The sequence below is a fragment of the Natator depressus genome, chromosome 5 (assembly GCF_965152275.1).
Source record: "Natator depressus isolate rNatDep1 chromosome 5, rNatDep2.hap1, whole genome shotgun sequence".
In the NCBI taxonomy this organism is placed as follows: domain Eukaryota; kingdom Metazoa; phylum Chordata; order Testudines; family Cheloniidae; genus Natator; species Natator depressus.
This window is the reverse complement of record NC_134238.1, coordinates 55,556,661-55,578,051: the sequence shown is the minus strand read 5'-3', so window position 1 is coordinate 55,578,051 and position 21,391 is coordinate 55,556,661. Positions and strand designations below refer to the sequence as shown.

The 21,391-nt window shown below is 43.8% G+C and overlaps 1 protein-coding gene across 2 annotated transcripts in view; it reads left to right on the top strand.

Moving 5' to 3' along the window:
• Positions 1-21,391, top strand: part of TMEM161B (transmembrane protein 161B) — a 78,221-nt gene that overhangs the window by 21,970 nt on the left and 34,860 nt on the right. For both annotated transcript variants that reach the window (XM_074952825.1, XM_074952826.1), the window contains exons 2-4: positions 1,930-2,033; positions 10,028-10,111; positions 20,193-20,290. In XM_074952825.1, coding sequence (XP_074808926.1) covers positions 1,930-2,033; positions 10,028-10,111; positions 20,193-20,290 — 286 coding nt within the window. The remainder of the gene's footprint in view (positions 1-1,929; positions 2,034-10,027; positions 10,112-20,192; positions 20,291-21,391) is intronic.

Here is a 21,391-nt window from a genome sequence, read left to right as displayed (position 1 = left end):
CGCTATAGCGCAGATTTGCGTATAGCGCGGTTGTGGTGATGGATCCCAAATTTAAATATTTAAATTGGGATCCATGGCAACGCGTGACCACGCATGGATCCCGAACCCTGGGCTATAGCAAAGGTCCGGTGTATACTCGTATCATAATATTGAACTCATTAATATTTGATTTTTACAAGCTTTGGAGCGTGCTGTTGGGTGTTCAAGAACAGAACTGGAATTACAATTTGTAAAGCATTTCAATTTTTAGTGTAAATGAACTTTAGGGAAAAGAGTTGTATCGCATGAAAGTTGCATCTAGTGAAATTTAATAAAAAAAAACCTTTTGTGATCTTATTTGAATTTTTGTTCAAATAGCAAGTGAGCAAAACTTGGTCAAGGACAAGGGATAAGAAGACATTATTAATCTTGCCAAAGAGTTACGGGCTGTGTGGTCAGAGTTTTAGACTTTAAGTTGTGCCACCCCCATTACAATCTTGCTTTTTTCTTTCCTTTCTCCACCTATACCATAAATTGTCAAAATTCCATCATGATTTTAATTTATCCCTTGAATCATTAAAGTTGGGAACAACTGCTTTATGCTGCTTGAAAGCTGAAGTTCCAGCTTTCTTACAAATGTTAGCTCTAAAAGGCTTGTAAAGTATCAGCTGTTAAAATCATGTCAGAATTGAAGAAAGCATAAAAAGCAAGATGGTAATCTGTGACATAATTTTGAGGTCTGATATTTTGTGAAATGTCACGGCCAGAAATAAATTGCTTGTACCACTAGAAAGCAGAGAAATCCCTGTTTTCTTGGACACATCTAGCACTAAGGATCAGAGGCGGATTTACCATGAAACAAAGAGTGCGGTGGCACTGGGCCCCCAATGACGGGGACCCTCAAAATGCAGGACAAATCTCATCTGACAACTTGCCCTTGAGTCCCTGCTGGGGATGCAGCAGGGCTCAGGCAGGCAAGCTGCTTGCATACCGTGGCCAGTGGCCCCACGCTGCTCCCGGAAGCCGACGGCTGCTGGCACATCTCTGCATGCCCCTGGCTGGGTGGGGGGAGGCGGCTCCATGTGCTGCCTCCACCCCAGGCAGTGCATGAGACCCACTGCCCTGCCCCCCACACCCGAAGGGGTGTGCAGAGATGTGCCAGCAGCAGGACTAAGGCAGCTCCCTGCCTGCGTTGCCTCCCTTCCTCCACACCGCTTGCGGAAGCGGCCGGCATGTCCCTGCAGTCCCTAGGGGGGGGTGTGTCTGTGCGTTGCCCCCACCCTGAGCACTGTCTCCGCAGCTCCCATTTGCTGGGAGCTGTGTGACTGGTGCCTGCGGGCAGTGGCTTGCAGAGATTTTCCCCCCCCTCCGAGGGGTGTGCCGATCGCTTTGGGAGCTGTGCCACCCAAGGTAAGTGCCATCCCATGACCCCTTCTGCACCCCAGCCCAGAGCCCGCACCCCACACCCAAACTTCCTCCAAGATTCTGCCCCAATCAGGGTACCTCACTGTACTGTCATTTATTTCCTATTATTTATAATATAGGAGGAGGATGAAGGAAAAAAAATGAAAAACGGGGGGTGGGAGAGATAAGAGAGAGTGTTCCTTTTCTTGGCTGGGTCCCGAGTGGGGGAGGGGTGTGTATGAAAATGAAGCTGCGCACAGGGCCCCGCTAACCCTAAGTCCGCCACTGCTAAGGATTCATGAGCTGTCAGACAGGACACTTATTACTAGTCCCATGGCCTAACAGTGCCTTTTTTAGAACAGGTCTAGGATTGAATGTAGCAAGTCTCAGATCATTTAATGAAACTGATGTAGTAAGCCTCTCGTTCAAAAAAAAAAACAAAAAAACAAACCTTCATTAGACTTCCTATGAAAGGTTGCTTTTAAAATATAAAAGGTCTGTACTTTAGGGTTTTTACATATACTGACTTAACTTATTCCTCCACAGGGTGTGATAGGTGTACAGCTCGTGGTTACCATGGTGATGGCTAGTGTCATACAGAAGATCATACCTCACTATTCTCTAGCTCGTTGGCTTCTCTGTAGTGGCAGGTAAGATAAGAAACAATGAATTGGTACAGTATATATGGATGTGGTGACACTTGGTATAGAGTCTAGAAATCGGAAAATTAAACTAATCAGGAAAGGTTTCAACCATTTCCAGCAGAATGCAACCACTTGCATCATTTGCACCATATGTAGAAAATTATAATATTGTGACATCAGACTGAAAATATAATGAAATTCTCATTGTAAAGGAACTATGTTAAGGTTCGCAAAAAGAAAAGGAGTACTTGTGGCACCTTAGAGATTAACAAATTTATTTGAGCATAAGCTTTCGTGAGCTACAGCTCACTTCATCGGATGCATTCAGTGTTAAGGTTGTTATACAGTTAAGCATGCTGTTGGTTGGCTGACATTTTTTTTCTTTTTTAAGAGAGATGAGCTGTACAACACTTTCTAATATTAAGATATAGCTTAGTTCTTGCTCTCCCATAGTGATCAACTTTTCTCTGCAATGACTCTGTGTACCTAGTGGTTCCACTCTTGTTTTGCCTTGCATATAAGCAGTATTTAGAAATTTACCAAAAATCCTATTTTCTGACTACTTCATAGGGCAAGATTTGTGTAAATTTCAATATACTGCTCCCTCACAACAATAGATCAAACAGACATAATGTGTTGCAAAGGGAGCATTCCCAGAATGATTGTTTCCATAACTAACTAAAAAGAGCAGCTACTGTGAATATAAATCTTTCTTACATTTTAGAAAACTGTACTTGGTTTATTCTTCCAAAGAAACTCTACATCATTAGAAAATGCTATACTGTTTCTCATAGAGGGCATTTTCCAGATTTTAACAATAACCTTCTAAGTTATTAGTAAAGTCCCAAATCATCACTTTTTTCAATGATTTCTGAAGTAGTACACTTGCATTATGTGTACATTTTCCAGGCATCTTACCAGTATTTCTACGTGATTTTCCACTACCATTTTCTTCTGCAGTTTAGGGTTACCTCCCCTTTAAAAAGAAACCCATTCCCATCCTGTTACAAGGTGGAGTTGTGGGAATTGATTAGGTTAGGAGTTGTTTGAGTATAAGATGGTGCCAACCCCTGTCCTTGAAAAATAACTGGAAGTCCCGAAGTGTACATATTTATATATTGATATTTGAGAATGGCCTGTTTAGCTTGTATGCATATTGGGAGCTGTTGAGTTTCAAGGAAGAGAGGGGAATGATGGTAATTTGCAGGGTAGATAACCTAAATTTAAATGCAACTGCTAAACTTTTGTCTGTACAAGGTCTCTCATTGCTGGGCATTATCTGCAGCATATTAAGCAGCAGAGCAGCACAGGTTTGAGTGCTCTAAAAATAATTAATGAATTCTTTCATCTTCACTTGAAAAAGGAATTGCCAGCACCATTTATCTCTAACAGGTGTGCGTTGAGTTTTTTGAGTTTTAAGATGTTCAAATGGCATTCTTTTCTTCCCTTTCCTATGTTCCCTTAAAAAACAAAATACAAACACAGGAGGAGGAGGGTGGGGGAATTTCTAGAACAAATAAGCGTCTAAAACACAAGACCTGGTAGTAATGGGGGATCTTTAAATACACACACATCAGTTGGAAAGTGATGTGCAAAACACACAGTCCAAAAAGAACTTGGAATGTGTTTGGGACATTTTATTTAAGAAGGTGGGGAAAAATAACAGGAGGTCAGCTTTATGAGACGATTCTGACTAATGGGGAGGAATTGATTGAGAATCTGAGGGTGGAAGGCTACTTGGGTGAAAGTGATGTCAAAATGATAGTTCATGATTCTAAATAAAGGAAGGAGTGAGAGCAGCAGAATAAGGACAATGGACTTCAGAAAAGCAGACTTTGACATGGGTCCCATAAGAAGGAAACCTAAGGAGGAAGGGAGTTCAGGAGAGATGACAGTTTCTGAGAGACAGTATTAAAGGCACAATAGCAAACTATACCAATGCAGAGAAAAGACAGGAAGAACAGTAAGAGACCAATATAGCTGTATCTGTAGCTCTTTCATGACCAGAAAATCAAGAAGTGGAAACAAGGACAAATTGGTAAGGATGAGAATAAAAGAATAGCTATATCATGTAGGGACAAAATCAGAAAGCCTAAGGGACAAAGAGTTCAACTAGTAAGGGATATAAATGGAAATAAGAAGATGCTCTGTAAATACATTAGAGGTAAGGGAAAGGCAAAGGATGGTCTAGGTCCATTAGTTAATGGGAAAAGAGACTAATAACGGATGATGCAAAGAAGGTTGAAGTGTTAAATGCCTATTTTGAGTCAGTCTTCACTGAAAAGGTTAACTGTGACCAGATGCTTAACACAATTAATATTAACCAAGGGGAAGGAACATAGGCCAAATTAGGGAAGGAACAGGTTAAAGAATATTTCAATAAATTAATGTATTCAGGTCAGCAGCACTTGACAAAATTCACCCTAGAGTACTTAAGGACAATAAGCTATCTAAGAATCATTAGTGATGATTTTTAAGAGCTCATGAAAGATGGGTGAGGTCCCAGAGGATTGGAGAAGGGCAAACATAGTACTTATCTTTAAAAAGGGGAAAGAGGAGGACCTTGTAAATTATAGACCAGTCAACCAGATACCCATAAAGATACCAGAACAAATTATTAAAAAATCAATTTGTAAGTACCTAGAAGATAATTGAGTGATAATTACTAGACCACATGGATTTGTCAAGAACAAATCAAGCCAAAACAACCTAGTTTTCTTCTTTCACAGGGTTACTGGCCTATTGGATAAGGGGGAAGCTGTAGATATGATATATGTTGATTTTAGTAAGGCTTTTGATGCAGTCGCACATGACGTTCCCATAAGCAAACTAGGGAAATGTGGTCTAGATGAAATTGCTATAAGATGGGTGTACAACTGTTGAAAAACCATTCTCACAGAATAGTTATCAGTGATTCATTTCAAACTGGGAGGACACTTTTAGTGGGGGTCTCACAGAAAACTGCCCTTTGTCTGGTACTATTCAGTATTTTTATTAATCATAGAATCATAGAATATCAGGGTTGGAAGGGACCTCAGGAGGTTATCTAGTACAACCCCCTGCTCAAAGCAGGACCAATCCCCAACTAAATCATCCCAGGCAGGGCTTTGTCAAGCCTGACCTTAAAAACCTCAAAGGAAGGAGATTCCACCATCTCCCTAGGTAACGCATTCCAGTTCTTCACCACCCTCCTACTGAAATAGTTTTTCTTAATATCCAGCCTAAACCTCCCCCACTGCAACTTGAGACCATTACTCCTTGTTCTGTCATCTGCTACCACTGAGAGCAGTCTAGATCCATCCTCTTTGGAACCCCCTTTCAGGTAGTTGAAAGCAGCTATCAAATCCCCCCTCATTCTTCTCTTCTGCAGACTAAACAATCCCAGTTCCCTCATCCTCTCCGCATAAGTCATGTGTTCCAGTCCCCTAATCATTTTTGTTTGTCCCCTCCGCTGGACTCTTTCCAATTTTTCCACATCCTTCTTGTAGTGTGGGGCCCAAAACTGGACACAGTACTCCAGATGAGGCCTCACCAATGTCAAATAGAGGGGAACGATCACGTCCCTCGATCTGCTGGCAATGCCCCTACTTATACATCCCAAAATGCCATTGTTCTTCTTGGCAACAAGGGCACACTGCTGACTCATATCCAGCTTCTCGTCCACTGTAACCCCTAGATCCTTTTCTGCAGAACTGCTGCCTAGCCATTCGGTCCCTAGTCTGTAGCGGTGCATGGGATTCTTCTGTCCTAAATGCAGGACTCTGCACTTGTCCTTGTTGAACCTCATCAGATTTCTTTTGGCCCAATCCTCTAATTTGTCAACAGCCCTCTGTATCCTATCCCTACCCTCCAGCATATCTACTTCTCCTCCTAGTTCAGTGTCATCTGCAAACTTGCTGAGGGTACAATCCACACCATCCTCCAGATCATTAATGAAGATATTGAACAAAACTGGCCCGAGGACCGACCCTTGGGGCACTCCGCTTGATACTGGCTGCCAACTAGACATGGAGCCATTGATCACTACCTGTTGAGCCCGACAATCTAGCCAACTTTCTATCCACCTTATAGTCCATTCATGCAGCCCATACTTCTTTAACTTACTGGCAAGAATACTGTGGGAGACAGTGTCAAAAGCTTTGCTAAAGTCAAGGAATAACATGTCCACTGCTTTCCCCTCCTCCACAGAGCCAGTTATCTCGTCATAGAAGGCAATTAGATTAGTCAGGCGTGACTTGCCCTTGGTGAATCCAGGCTGACTGTTCCTGATCACTTTCCTCTAAGTGCTTCAGAATTGATTCCTTGAGGACCTGCTCCATGATTTTTCCAGGGACTGAGGTGAGGCTGACTGGTCTGTAGTTCCCAAGATCCTCCTCCTTCCCTTTTTTTTAAAGATGGGCACTACATTAGCCTTTTTCCAGTCGTCTGGGACCTCCCCCGATTGCCATGAGTTTTCAAAGATAATGGCCAATGGCTCTGAAATCACATCCGCCAACTCCTTTAGCACTCTCGGGTGCAGTGCATCCGGCCCCATGGACTTGTTCTTATCCAACTTTTCTAAATGGTCCCGAACCACTTCTTTCTCCACAGAGGGCTGGTCACCTCCTCCCCATGCTTTTGCTGCTCAGTGCAGCAGTCTGGGAGCTGACCTTGTTCGTGAAGACAGACAAAAAAAGCATTGAGTACATTAGCTTTTTCCACATCCTCTACTAGGTTGCCTCCCTCATTCAGTAAGAGGCCCACACTTTCCTTGACTTTCTTCTTGTTGCTAACATTAATGACTTGAAGTGCACAGTGGAGAATACACTTATTAAATTTGTGAATGGCTTGAAGCTGGGATGGGTTACAAGCACCTTGAAGGACAGGATTAGAATACAAAATGATCTTGGTAAGTTGGAGAGTTGATCTGAAAGGGATGTGATGAAATTCAGTGATAAGTGCAAAGTACTACACTTAAGAAGGAAAAATCAGATGCACAAGTACAAAATGGGCAATAGTTGGCTAGGCAGTAGTACTGCAGAAAAAGATCTGGGCATTTATAGTGGATCACAAAGAGAATGAGTCCTCAATATGATGCTGTTGCAAATAAAGCAAATGTCATTCCTGCGGTATATTAACTGGGAGATAACCATTCCTCTCTCTTGAATGCTGGGAGGCCTCAAATGGGGGGTGTGTGTGTGTGTTCAGTATTGGGTACCAAACCAAAAGAAAGAAATGGAAAAATTGGAGAGAGTCCAGAGGAGAGCAAGAAAAATAAGAGGTTTAGAGAACCTGATCTGTGAGGAAAGGTTGAAAAAAGTTGGATACATGTAGTCTAGAGAAGAAAATACTTTGGGGGGTGGGGGACAGGACATAAGTCTTCAAATATGTGAAAGGTCATCATAAAGAGAATGGTGGTCAGTTGTTCTCCATGTCTGCCAAGGGCAGGACAAGAAGTGATTTGGCTTAGCTTGCAGCAAGTGTGCTTTAGGTTAATATCAGAAAAACCTTTCTGACTAAAAGATAGTTAAGCTTAACTGTGTGCATAAATAAATTAGATCTACAAGTATATTAATATTTGAACAGGAATTGATTTTTTTCGGTTTTCTTCGTTAATTACTGTTATAAAAATCCCATGTGGAATTCCAAGGGCAACATACACTTGTGAAGCCCTGCTGTGATAGGGGTGTATAGGACACATGGATCTTGAGAGGTGTGTAGTGGGGGGTATTGATAATTGTCGCAGTGGAGATGTGTGCGCAGCTTTTGGGTCTGTTATGACAGAGTCTGGTGCCGCTTTGAGTTGTGGGGTGTATGTCCATCCAGTGCACTAAATGCCCCAATAACAACTATATGGGTGAAACCAGACAGTCACTACACTCTTGAATTAACTCCTACAGAAAAATGATAAAAGACAAAAACAAAACAAAACAAAAAAAACCTTATCACCTGTGGGTGAATACTTTTCACAAAATGATCACACTTTATCTGACTTCTCAGTCTTCATCCTCAAAGGAAACCTGAACAACACCTTCAAAAGATGAGCCTGGGAACTTAAATTAATAACTGCTAGATACCAAAAATTATGGACTCAAGAGACTCACTGGATTTATGGTTCTATATAACAATCTAGAACTTACTAACCCTCCTTTTTCCTAGGATTGCATGTGTGTTAACTGCCCGTTTCATTTTGAATGGTCCTCTACAACATTAGCTCCTTATGCTAAACAATCTGTTTCACCTTGTATTTAGCTGTGACAATGAGTACCTTTCACAGACCTGAAGAAGAGTTCTGTGTAGTGTGAAAGCTTGTCTCTTTCATCAAATAAGATATTACCTTACCCACCTCATTTCTCTAATATCCTGGGAACAACATGGCTACAACAACACTGCAATTTATTGTCATAGTATTCATTCCCAAAGTAAATTCAAGAAATATTCTTCCTTCTGTCAAGCAGCAAAGTCCAGTCCTTAGGAGTACTGACAGTCTTCCTGTCAGGGAAGAGAAGTCATGTTTCTTGTATTGAGATTTGCCAGGCAGCTGCATGAGCATTGGTATATTTGTTCACCCATATTTTATATATTGGTTAATCCAGTATTTTAACCATGGCCATTTTTTTTTTTTTTTTTTTTTTTTTTTTTGGCAGAAGTCAATACTGTAGTGCCCCAGGAAAGATAGAGTATATATAATATACTTCGTTTTAGATGTCCATATTTAAAGAATGCTTCTGCTTCCCACCCTAGAGGCACATAGCTATGAAAATCCCATTGTAATGGATCTGCAGACCTGAGCACAATAAAGAATAGGAAAAATTGTTGGACCATATTTTTTTTTCTTTCTTTTTTTTTTTCTTCTTCAAGTAATGAGGTCCACAGATCCGGCCTGCTCTGTAGACAAATTGCATCATCCAGAATAGAGATGGAAATTGGCATGCAGTGATATGGCATTGTTTTCATTCGGGGAATTTCCCATGCCCAGCAGTATGAGAAATTGTTGTCTTTACCTCGTATTTTTAACACAATCCGTAATTTAGGAAAGTAGACTTAAATTATTCTGACTGGAAGTTGCCTCAACTAAGGGGAACTTCAGGGGGCAGGCCATTCCCTTGCTGTCAGTGACCAACCAATCTGATTCTGGCCCCTAATTACAAGCAGGCTGAAATACCTGTTGTAACAGATCTGTGGACCTTTATTACTTTAAGAAAGAAACTTTAAGGTAAGTGCAGATATATTTTCCCATTGTGGTGTTTTCTTTAATACCTAGGCTCTCCTACCTACCAGCCTCAACTTTTCAGAATGAAAATGTGACTGATGTATCAGCTCACCACCTGACTGAGAAGGAACTCTTGTGTAAACTCTCTTGTTTTTGGAACTGAAGGACCTAGGGTTCTAGTCAGTTACATCCTATCTGGCATAGAAGATAGGGCCACCTGAGGAGTTGGCCAGCTCCATCTTCTCCATACTTTCTGCAATAGCTCTTCCAGAGTAACTCCCACATGTAGACAATTTAGTCTGGAGTAAAAGTGACTTCATTCTGGAATAATTACTCATTTTCTGAGAGGAGTAATCATTTTCAAAATAGTGTCCACACAGGGGAGTTATTCCAGAGTAATGACTGTCATAGCTATTCCAATTTCTTCCATTTAGATGAGGCCTTAATTGCTGTATTTGTAATGTCAATTTAAACCAGTTCAGTGTTTTAATGTGTAAGGGAGCTTTTCTTGTAAAATTTAAGACTGTCAATGCATTCTCTTAAGAATTTAGGATCTGAGCAACATAAGTACTTGTGTGTGTTTGGTAAGTTTTTTCTGTTCACCTCAAAAAGAAATGAAGGTTTAGCTGTAAACGTTTCAGGGTTCAGTTTCCTGCCACTCCCCCGCTCCCAAACACAGAGATAAAGTATTTCTTTGAGAAGCAGCAAGTAGCAGATGCTTTAATATGTAACTTCTAACTCTCACTTAAATATGAGAGTTTAATTGCTCTTTTTTGTTTTGTGTTTTAACTTAAAATTTCTCTTTTAGTTTACGATGGTATCAACATCCCACTGAAGAAGAATTACGAATTCTTGCAGGGAAGCAACAAAGGGGGAAAAGCAAAAAAGATAGGTAAATTTTTATTTACTAATCTTAAGCACTTTAACACACTACATGCAATGACTTATTTCCCACCGGATTTTTGCCAAGACATTCTTTTCAATGCCAGGATATAATTTTGTAATATAATGTGTAGGGCACTACTTGAGTGCAAGGTGTGCTGCCATTTGCCTTCTACTTCTGTTTTTAACCTACTTGAAATTTATTTTTAATGAGCTTTGAAAGTGTTTGGTTCAGTCTTTAGTTTTAAAAAAAAGCTCAAATGTGAATTCTTTTTTTAAAAAGAATTCTGTCAACACAGTCTTTCCTCATAGTATCAGTCTCAAATTTCTTGTTGCATTTCAGCATACTGTTTACTTTGTTTGCTGCAACTATGCATTGAATTTGGAGTTTCAGATATTCTCTAGTAACTAAAAGGAAACTTGTTTTAATGTTTCGTTACCAGAGCTATTATCTTATCATTCACAAACTACATCTCTGATCTATTCACCAGATGTGAAAGCAGTCTGTCTGTATTATTGCTTAGCTTAACCCTCTGACTTGTGTTGACATTCAACTTGACAATCTGTTCACGCAGAAGTTTGAAAATAAAGATTAACAATTTATGCAATATTTCCTCCAACTTTTACAGCTCTAATGTTTAAACTTCTGTCATCAATAAGCCCTTCTCTCATTTCTTGATTTTGTTTCAACAAATTAGAGCAAAAATAACTAAAGGTATAAACTACTAATATATCAATATTGATAAGTATTCATATGAATAGCTATCAATCATTGATACAGACTTACTAGTAATCTGAAAAATTCCTACACCAAAACTTTCAAGGTTTGAGTTAATATTGCTGAACTGTATATCCCACCAATGCAAACAATAAAAAGCAAGACAAGAAGCAGCTAAGTCACTCAATACCCATCTAGTGTCCAATCATCAGTAGTCTTTCTCAACCTGAAGACCTTCCACCATCCACAGCCTGCATATTTACACTCTCATTTAGAAGTCGTCATGCAGTTTCAGCTCTGACAGGAAATATAATACACCAGTATGTGCATATGCTACAAGCTTGTTTTATTTTCTATATAAAAATTGCTACTAAATTTAGTAGCAATCAGTAATATAGTTCACCTAGTCACAAAACTTTTTTGAAACATGGAAAAAATATCTTGCAGTCACCATTTGAAATTTGACAGTGTCTATCGTATTTACACTAATAAAATTGACATACTGTATAACTTATGAAAGTCACACCAACCTTATAATAATCATCAGAACATATAAATATATAACCATAAATGTGGTTGCATGTTTTCTCTAGGATGAAGGGAGTTATGTGAGCTGTGGGTGGCGGAACTTAAGAGAAGCTGACAGTAGTAGTGTAGAAGGGGTATTCAATGGCTTAACTGCTTCTTTCTTTGCTTTTTATGGTTTGTTGGTGAGATATGTAATTTAGCAACCTTTAATTCAAAGTTAAGTCTTTTGAAATGGAATATACCAGTCATTTCTTCAGAGGTGCTATAGTTCCTTTTTTGTTTTAAGAACACACACACACACACACACACACACACACACACACACCCCCCCCCCCCCCACAGCTTAAGGGTAGGAAGGGGTAGTGCCGCTGAATTTATATGAATATGATTGCTAGACTGCTTAAGGGTTCTTCATGCCAGAGGGCGCTGCCTTATTTGAATAAGTGAAATGTGGAACTGGTGGTGACCAACTGAAAGGAAGCTAAATCTTCTGGGCCTTTCCAGTGTCTCTTGAAGTTAAGGACTCTGCTCCACAGAACCCCAGAATGTTGCAAAATGTAGCAACTGCACATTTCAAATATAGTAGGGCAAATTCAGGAAGATGTTTAAAAGTAGGACTGGAAGGAGGGGTTCAGGACTTCCTGTCTTGAGGAAGTGTTCCTTGAAAACAGATTTAGGTCAAACTTTTAACTGACTGGTCTGTTTTAGCCTATGCTGCAATTTAGTATCTGATGCACTAGATTATGATCTATAAGTATTGCTATAAAGTTCTTCTGTTTCTGAATAACTTCTTTTATACTAAAATGCTTGAGTATAGTGAATATAGAGCTAACTGGCTCTTTCCACGTGAGAAACCCCAAAAAGCATAGGAATAATTGAAGAGACATGAATAGAAAATATTTTCGAAGGCATTATTTTTCCTGTTCGAGTGAAATCTGTTGAATTCAATGTTGTTTTGTAATGTATAGCATAGTGAAAGGTTTCCCTTTTTATTACACTTTTAAAAAAATGTCGTCTTTGGTGCTTATACCTTTCTATAATGTGTTAATTGTTTTTTTTTTTTTGCTTCATTCTGATGTTTAATGGGTTTTTTTTAGAAACCTAATAATCTTCTTCGATTGATTGCTCATGTGCATTCCAATAGGTGTGTACACACGCCGCATGCACGATCGTCAGAAGGTTTTTCCCCTCGCGGTATTCGTCGGATCAGCTGTGGAGACTCCTGGAGTGGCGCCTTTATGGCAGTGTAAATACGTCCCTGCTGACCCACCACCATATTAGTTTGTAGATTAGTTGGACTAACTTCGAGGGGGCTTCTTCCCCCCCCCCACCCCCGGCCTAGTTTCCCCAGGCACCGGGGCATGCCCCGGTCTCGGGTTTAAGGTGTGCGAGACGTGTGTGAAACCTATACCCACAGGTGATCCGCACGCTGCCTGTTTCAAGTGTTTAGGAGAGGGCCATCAGACAGATAAGTGCCCAATTTGCAGGAGCTTCAGACCTGGACTAAGAGAGTGGACTATCGTTTGAAGCTCCTCCTGATGGAGTCGGCCCTCTGCCCGCAGCTGGCACGGGAAGCGGCACCGGCATCATCGATACGCAGCGCCCCAGCCTCGGTGCATGATGTCCCGGCACCAAGGAAGGATTCCTCCAAGGAGCACCGGTGCCGCTCCCCAACCCGTAAGGCCAGCGCCACCAGGCGGCACCATTTGCAGTCCCCAGTGTTGCGTAAGAAAAAGAACAGGTTGTTCCCCGTCAAAAAGCTGCGAGGGGACTCCAGCGGGGTGTGTCCCCTGGCGGGACACCCACGGTCTGGGCCTCAAGACCCTGCACTATTGACTCTGGCCCCAGTGGGAGGCCTGTCGAGTCTGGTGCTGATTGACTCCCTGTCTTGGGAGGATTTGGAGGAAGAGCTCGACCTTCCCTCCACGCTGGACATCTGCTAGGCAGCGTGAGACCTCATTGCCATGATGGCACGGAGCCCGGCACCACAAGCCCAGGCACTGTCAGCGGCACCAGCTACAGCGTCTAGCCAGGCACCGCATGTGGCTCCGGCACCCTTTGTGGCACTGATGGCGGCACCGCCTCTGGTTCGTCATCGTGGCAAGCCTATGATGTTACGGTGCTGCTCACCATCTCCCCGGTACTGCTCCCCGGCACCGTCTGCCTCCGCCCCCCCCCCCCCATAGTGGGGCACAGACTACTGGTCTGAGTCAGACACCAAGTCTTCTGTCTCAACCGGGGACTCTGGTGGTTGATGTGGTCAACCACAAAGAGCGGCAAGGACAGCTGGGTCCCGCACCTAAGTCACAGGACACTAAGAAGCTGGATCTTTTCGGCCGGAATGTCTACTCGACTGGGGGGCTCCAGCTTCGAGTGGCCAACTAGTAAGCGGTACTCAGCCACTATGCTTTCAACTCTTGGAGATTGTTGGCAAAGTTCCAGGAGTTACTCCCGGCTGACTCGTGCAAGGAGTTTAGCACGCTCTGCAAGGAGAGCAGGGTCGTCTCCAGAATCTCCCTCCAGGTCGCATTAGACACAGCAGATTCGGCGTCATCAACCATGACCACCGCCATCACAATGAGGCACAGTGCGTGGCTCCAGGTCTCTGGGATACCCCTGAGGTCCAGAACACAATACAGGACCTCCCCTTTGACTGTGTGGGCCTGTTTGCCCAAAATATGGACTCTTGTCTGCACAGCCTTAAGGACTCGCAGGCTACTTTGGAATCTTTGAGGTGCAAGGGTGTGGATCCCCCAAGAAAGCCTTTTAAGCCTCAGCCCCCATCCTGCTTCTACTCTGGGCCTCCTAGATGAGACTTGTCAAGGAGACGGGGCAGAAATAATAGGAGGCACCCGCCACAGTCCTCCTCAGGCCAAGACCAGGATTCGGTCAAACAGCCCCCGGGCCCGAAGCCAAACTTTTGAAGATGCACCCGCAGACAGCGCATCAGTTTCTGTCTCGGATCCTTACCCCCTCCCTTTGTGAATCGACTCTTCCGCTTCTACCGCACTTGGTCCCAGATCATGTCAGATTGTTGGGTCTTCAGCACGGTAGGGGTGGGATATTCTATCCAATTCTGTTCCCTCCCACCCTCCTTCCCTGTCCCTCTTCAGAGACCATGCTCACAAGCAACTCCTCTTGCAGGAGGTGCAATCGCTCCTCGCTCTAGGGGCAATAGAGGAGGTTCCTCAGGGGTATTCACCAAGTGTATGGCAGTCATGGCAGCCTTCCTCCGCAAACGTCAGGTGCGAGTATTCCCATACCTAGCCAACTGGCTCATCAAGGCCGAGTCCCAAGCATGGGCCGCAGAGCATATGTCCTTGGGCTGGGCCACATTCCACAGGCTGGGTCTCATACTGAACATGCCCAAATCCACGCGGGCCCCGACGCAGAGAATAGAATTCATAGGGGCTCTCTTGGACTCCACGCAGGCCAGAGCATTCCTGCCGGAGCTGCGCTTCCAAGCACTCACGGACATTATTGAGAACCTTCGCCCATTTCCCACAACCACAGCTAGAAATTGCATGAAACTATTGGGACATATGGCAGCCTGCACATATGTGGTCCAGCATACCAGGTTACGCCTTCGGCCCCTCCATGCGTGGTTGGCGTGGGTGCACAGTCTGGGCAGGGACCTGCTGGACACGATAGTTACTCTCCCCCATTGCATCCTCGAGTCTCTCCACTGGTGGCCACAACCACAGGTTGTTTGTGCGGGAGTACCCTTTGCCAAACCCCATCCTACGTCACAAACGCCTCGGCACTCAGTTGGGGAGCGCACCTGGGCAGTATCAGAACCCAAGCCTATGGTCCCACACAGAACTACATATCAATGTAAGGGAGCTAAGGGCGGTTCATCTGGCATGCCAAGCATTCCAGGCCTGCCTGCAGGGCACAATTGTGTCGGTGCTGATGGACAACACTGCAGCAATATTCTATATAAACAGGGTGATGCTCGCTCCTCTCCTCTGTGCCAGGAAGCCCTTGAACTGTGGGATTTTTGCATCACCCAGTCAATGCACCTAGAGGTGTCACACTAGGAGTGCAAAAGGAGCTTCAGCCACTCGTTTCACAGCCACGAATGGGCCCTCTGGCCAGACATTGCGCACTTGATTTTCCAGAAGTGGGGCTCTCCCCACATAGACTGTTTGCGAAGTGGAGCAACAAGAAGTGCCAGTAGTTCTGCTCCTTCCTGAACCACAGCCTAGGCTCCATCGCGGACGTCTTTCATGGCCGAGTCACCTGCTTTACGCATTCCCTCCCTTCCGTCTCATACACAAAGTCTTCCTCAAGACTCGCTGAGATGGTGCTTCCTAGATCATCCTAGCTCCAGCATGGCCCCACCAGCACTGCTTCACAATGCTGTTGAACCTCTCAGTTGATAGACCAGTGGCACTTCCTGTATGTCCGACCCTAATCACACAGGGTCACGGCCATCTGCAACACCCCAGTCTGGAGTCCCTCCACCTCATGGCTTGGAAACTCCATGGCTGACCCCTCTTGAGCTTTAGTGTTCGGACCCAGTGAGGGAGGTCCTGCTGGAAAGTAGGAAACCCTCCACTCGCACCACGTACCTGTCAAAGTGGAAGCGTTTTTCCATTTGGTTTTGGCAAAGGGGAATCGAACCGCAGCTAGCTCCAATTTCCCTTACTTTGGACTACCTGTTATACCTCAAGCAGCAGGGGTTAGCAATATCATCTCTAAGGGTACACCTTGCTGCCATTTTGGCCTTTCATCCAGGGGCAACAGGTGGGTCAGTGTTCGGTAATCCCATGGTGGGCAGGTTCCTTAGGGGCTTAGACAGGCTTTATCCCCAGGTACGACAGCCTGTTCCCCAGTGGGACCTCAACCTGGTCCTGTCCACACTCATGGGGGGCCCCATTCGAGCCCATGGCAACCTGCCCTCTGTCCTATCTCTCCTGGAAGGTGGCCTTTCTGGTGGCCATAACTTCGGCCAGAAGGGTATCCGAGCTCAGAGCTCTAATTTCCAAACCACCCTATTCAGTCTTTTATAAAGACAAAGTGCAGCTGTCCCCTCACCCCGCGTTTCTGCCAAAGGTAGCCTCCCAGTTTCATGTGAACCAAGACCTATTTTTACCGGTGTTCTTCCCTAAACCCCATGCCAGTAGCAGGGAGTGCATGTTCTATTCCCTGGATGTTAGGCGTGCCCTAGCATTCTACACTGAGCCACAAAGCCATTTCATAAATCACCACAGCTCTTTATTGCAATCGCAGAAAGGATGAGGGCCCCCCCACATCTCATCCCAGCACATTTCATCATGGATCATAGAATAGAATATCCTAGAATATCAGGGTTGGAAGGGACCTCAGGAGGTCATCTAGTCCAACCCCCTGCTCACGTTCTATATCAGGACTTACTATGACCTGGCAAAAATTCCAGCCCCTCCAATTACGGCGCACTCCACGAGAGCACAGGCGTCCTCCGTAGCATTCCTGGCGCAGGTCCCTATCCAGGACGTATGCAAGGCACCAACACCATCCACACCTTCACGTCACATTACCCAGCAAGCGAGGGATGATGCAGCCTTTGGCAGGGCAGTCCTGCACTCAGCAAGCAGGTGAACTCCGACCCCTCCCCCAGGGAAACTGCTTGGAAGTCACCTATTGGAATGCATATGAACAACCACTCTAAGAAGAAAAAATGGTTACCTGCCTCTCGTAACTGTTGTTCTTTGAGATGTGTTGCTCAGGTCCATTCCAAATCTCGCCCACCTCCCCTCTGTTGGAGTATTCCAGCAAGAAGGAACTGAGCAGGCGATGAGTCAGCAGGGACCTATATACACTTCACAGCTCACCCGACTCGTACCACTAAGGGAAAAACCTTCCGACCATCATGCACATGGCGTGCGCACGCACCTGTTGAAAGGGACATGAGAAACACATCTCGAAGAACAATAGTTACGAAAGGTAGGTAACAGGTTTTTTCAGGTTTCAGAGTAGCAGCCGTATTAGTCTGTATCCGCAAAAAGAAAAGGAGTACTTGTGGCACCTTAGAGACTAACAAATTTATTTGAGCGTAAGCTTTCGTGAGCTACAGCTCACTTACTCCTTTTAGTTTTTTTCAGAATCTCCAAATTCTTCTGTTTTGATGATCTTACGGTGTTTAGTAGCTGTTACCCCCAAACTACTGTCTACCTTTAAAAAACAAAATGCTCTTATGCTGGCATGATTTGAAGGCCTCAGTTCTTACTCTGATGAGCATGATCTTTAAAACTTGGAGCTAAGCCCCTACAGAAGTGGAAGTATTCAATATGTATATGCATGTGTGTCCTTTTTGTTGTAAGGGAAACTACAGAAATGATGCTTAAAATCTGGACAAAGCTTGAAGAAATAGGATGCAGGAGGAATTTTTTTAAATCTTGCTGGGGTAAGGAAACAGTTTTCCTGGCCAGTATGTCCTCACCAGCAAAGTATATTGGACAACCCTTTGTTCAGGGGTGAAAGTAACTTAAGGGACTTACCAGTACGCAGGGCAGCCGGGGTTCTGAGTGGGGGCTCAACTGGAAGGGGTGAGGTCTCAGGCAGAAGGGGCAGGGCTGGGGCCAGACTCCCCAGGCCAGCCCTTCAGCGTGGCCAGGCTGTGATTTAAAGGGCCCGGGGTTCCAGGCTGCTGCCGCCAGAGCTACCCCAGGGCTCTGGCGGTGATTTAAAGTGCCAGGGGCTCCAGCTGCGGTAGCAGCAGCCGGGAGCCCTGGGCCCTTTAAATAATCGCCGGAGCTTCATGGTAGTGGTAGCAGCAGTGGCAGCCAGGAGCCCCGGGCCCTTTTAAATTGCGGGGCCCTGGGGAAGCTGCGCCTTTTGGCCCCCCTCATCAGTGGTCCTGCCGGTACGGTTGGCTGTGTACCGACTCTTACTGGTTGGCTGTACCAGGCTGTACTGGCTTACTATCACCTCTGCCTTTGTTTCTTTCTGTTTCAGCTAGTTAGGGACCTCCTGTGTAGGAACAAGATGGAATGGCATCAGCTGGTGGGAGTCCAGGGAAGAGGTTAACACAGTAATTCCTTTTCCTTTCACTGGACCCTCCACCTTACAAAAAATGTATTCTCTGATCCGTCTCCTGTGTAGCTCTGTCCCATAGTCAACTGGCCTCCCAGTTGAGGCTGTTTACATCCCACAGATCCTTTCTTCTAGACCTGTGGTCCCCAATGCGGTGCCTGCGGGCACCATGGCGTCCGCTGAGACACTTTTGTGCACCCGCAGGACACCGCGCCGCCGACATGCTGCCGCCGAGCACGGCCACTGGAGAACTGCCCACCGAAATGCTGCCGAGAAGCATTGCCGTTTCTCGGCAGCATTTTGGCGGCGGCGTTTGCTGCTGCTGCCTCTTCTTGGCAGTACTTTGGCGGCCGGTTCTCTGGCGGCCGCGCTCGGCAGTGGCATTTTGGTGGCGGGGTGTCCGGTGCCTGCCACAGTCTTCTGGGAATAGCAATAAGCTATTCCCACAGAAAGGTTGGGGACCACTGTCCTAGACTTTAAGTGTAGTTCTACACTGAAAAGTAATTGGCAGTGTGTAAATTTTATTAACTTAAAGTAAAAAATATTTTCTAACAGCCTGATCTGCAAACTCAACCAGGTATCTGAAAGTCTGGCCTGTGCATACAGTTTGTACAGGACCCATTATGTCCTCATTTGCACCTGTTTCACAGGTAGGCAGAATTTTGAATGAGGGCAAAACTTGGACATGGTTGGCCTTGCAACTGGAGGTTAGTTAATCTTGTTGCTGATACACAAGCCAGGAAAGAATATGACACTGATATAGCTATGCTGTGTCTGCAGTTATAAGGATAATAAGCAGAGTAAGGTTTTACTAAAATAAGCAGGTCTGACTGAGTGTAGAACAGTTGTTTAGAGGAGTAGAAAAATGTCTTAAACTTGTTTTTATTTGGTAGTTAACAGGAGAACTGGTGTGGCAGGGATCTACGTCATCTGATGAGCTGGATTGTACTTGCCATACATTGCAGTATATGTCTATGTTGGGGGGGATGGAATAAAACCTAGGGCAGCGAGTCTCAGAACCTGGGTCTACAGACTCAAGCTTGTGTTATGGCGCTAAAAATAGCAGTGCAGACATTCCCACTTAGGCTCTGAAGCCCAGCCTGCTTGCCGGATATCAGAGCCTGATCTCTGGCTTGAGTGGGAACATCTACGCTGCTGTTTTTAGTGCTGTAGACCCAGGCTCTGAGATTTGGTGCTGCAAGGGTGGTTTTTTTTTTTTTTTTTTGGGCAGTGTAGATGTACCCTCTCAGGCTTCAAGACTGCAGAGAGCTGTGGTCCCAGTCAGTGTTTGTATGTATTTGTTCAGATATTAATAGACTGTTGAAACCAAATGTTTCCTCTTTTCTTATTCAGCTAGACCACTTATGTCCTGGGCTGCTGATCCACCCTCTCTTCCAACAACACCAGTTATCTTCAAAGCTGGATAACTGATCATTAATTCCAGTAAATATTTCTCAGCAACTTACAAACTCCAGCTGATGACAGGTGGTATTCTCCCAGCACGACTTCAACATTGCTTTCTGTCAGTCTCCAGCTGAGATGCCTGAGCCTCCGCTTCAAAGCCTCAGATTGGCATTGCTTGATAATTTAGACGTGCATACACAATCAGAATAGTATTTCAAACTTTGACATGGTAAAGCTAATAAACACGCTCATCTCTATTATTATAATGGTGTGTAGAATTTAACTCCAGTTACGTTTTTATATATAAAAACTTCAAATATGAAAAATGTTCATATAACAACTTTTAAAGAGATTACTATGTAAAACAAGGTAATGTTTTAATAGTGAATAGATTTTTGATTAGTTGTGTGCATGGCTTTTACAGAAAATATAATGGTCATATTGAAAATAAACCCCTAACCATTCCTAAGGATATTGATCTTCATCTGGAAACAAAGTCAGTTACTGAAGTGGACACTTTAGGTAAGATAAATTATTGTAATTGGTTGAATGTTATCCCAGATATATTCTGTGATTACAATATGTTCTTTTCTATCAAGTACATTTAATTTGTGATATATACTGGAATATTTTTATGGCTAATGAGAATGTAAAAACGCAACTCATTACAAGGAAGGAAATTAGCTGAAAAGCAAGAAGTAAAACTCTTCTCTCGTTCCTTGCTTGATATCTCAATATCTGCATAAAAGAGAAGAATGGGTGAGAGGAATCCAGCATAACAGATATATACTACTACAACAGACATCTCTAGCAATGTAAGAGGACACTGGAAAGGATCAGATCATACACAATGTACTTGAAAAAGTGACAAAATATGGTTGTATGCTACTATAGGAAGACGAGATGATTGGTGGATGTGAAAAATAAACTTTACAGATAAAACCACTAGAAGTACATGGGCACTGTGGTGGTGGGGAAACCTAAACATCTCAGATATCTGACATTCTAAAGTAAAATATTTAGAAACTACAAGGAGATGCTAGAGAAACAAGCAGATGAAAATAACTTAAGTTTCTGGGATGGAGGCTGTGTCCCTAAAATATCAGGACCATGACATATAGCTGTTAATAGGCATATGTTGTGTTGAGAAGGAGAACCCCCACCGAGCTTAAATTGGCCATTACAGTGATTAAAATGCCAGAAGCCTTTGATTTAGTCTCTGAAGTTGTAAGGTGTGAAAGGGTTAGGGAAGGTTGGTGTGCATTTTTTATATTTTAGAGTTAGGCGCTTCACTTTGATACAGTTGCTAAAGTTCACAGGAGAGAAGTTTTCTCCTTGCAAACTACCTAGTATGCAGGAAGCATGGCATACCAGTGGTTTCTAGCCAAATAATTTCAGATTATTTTGCCAGCAGAAACCATCAAAATCCTGAAGAAGAAAAATCTTTTGATTTTTTTAGAAGTTAGGGGGAGCAATTCCGCACAAAATGTTAAGCATACATTACAGGTTAAATTGTTAAGCACTCAGATGACAAAATTTAATGTAGGTAGAACCCAAACTATTTGGCGCTTTGTCTTGAATTACAGCTGGAAATAAATTGGAAATCATTTCATATTTTGGAAT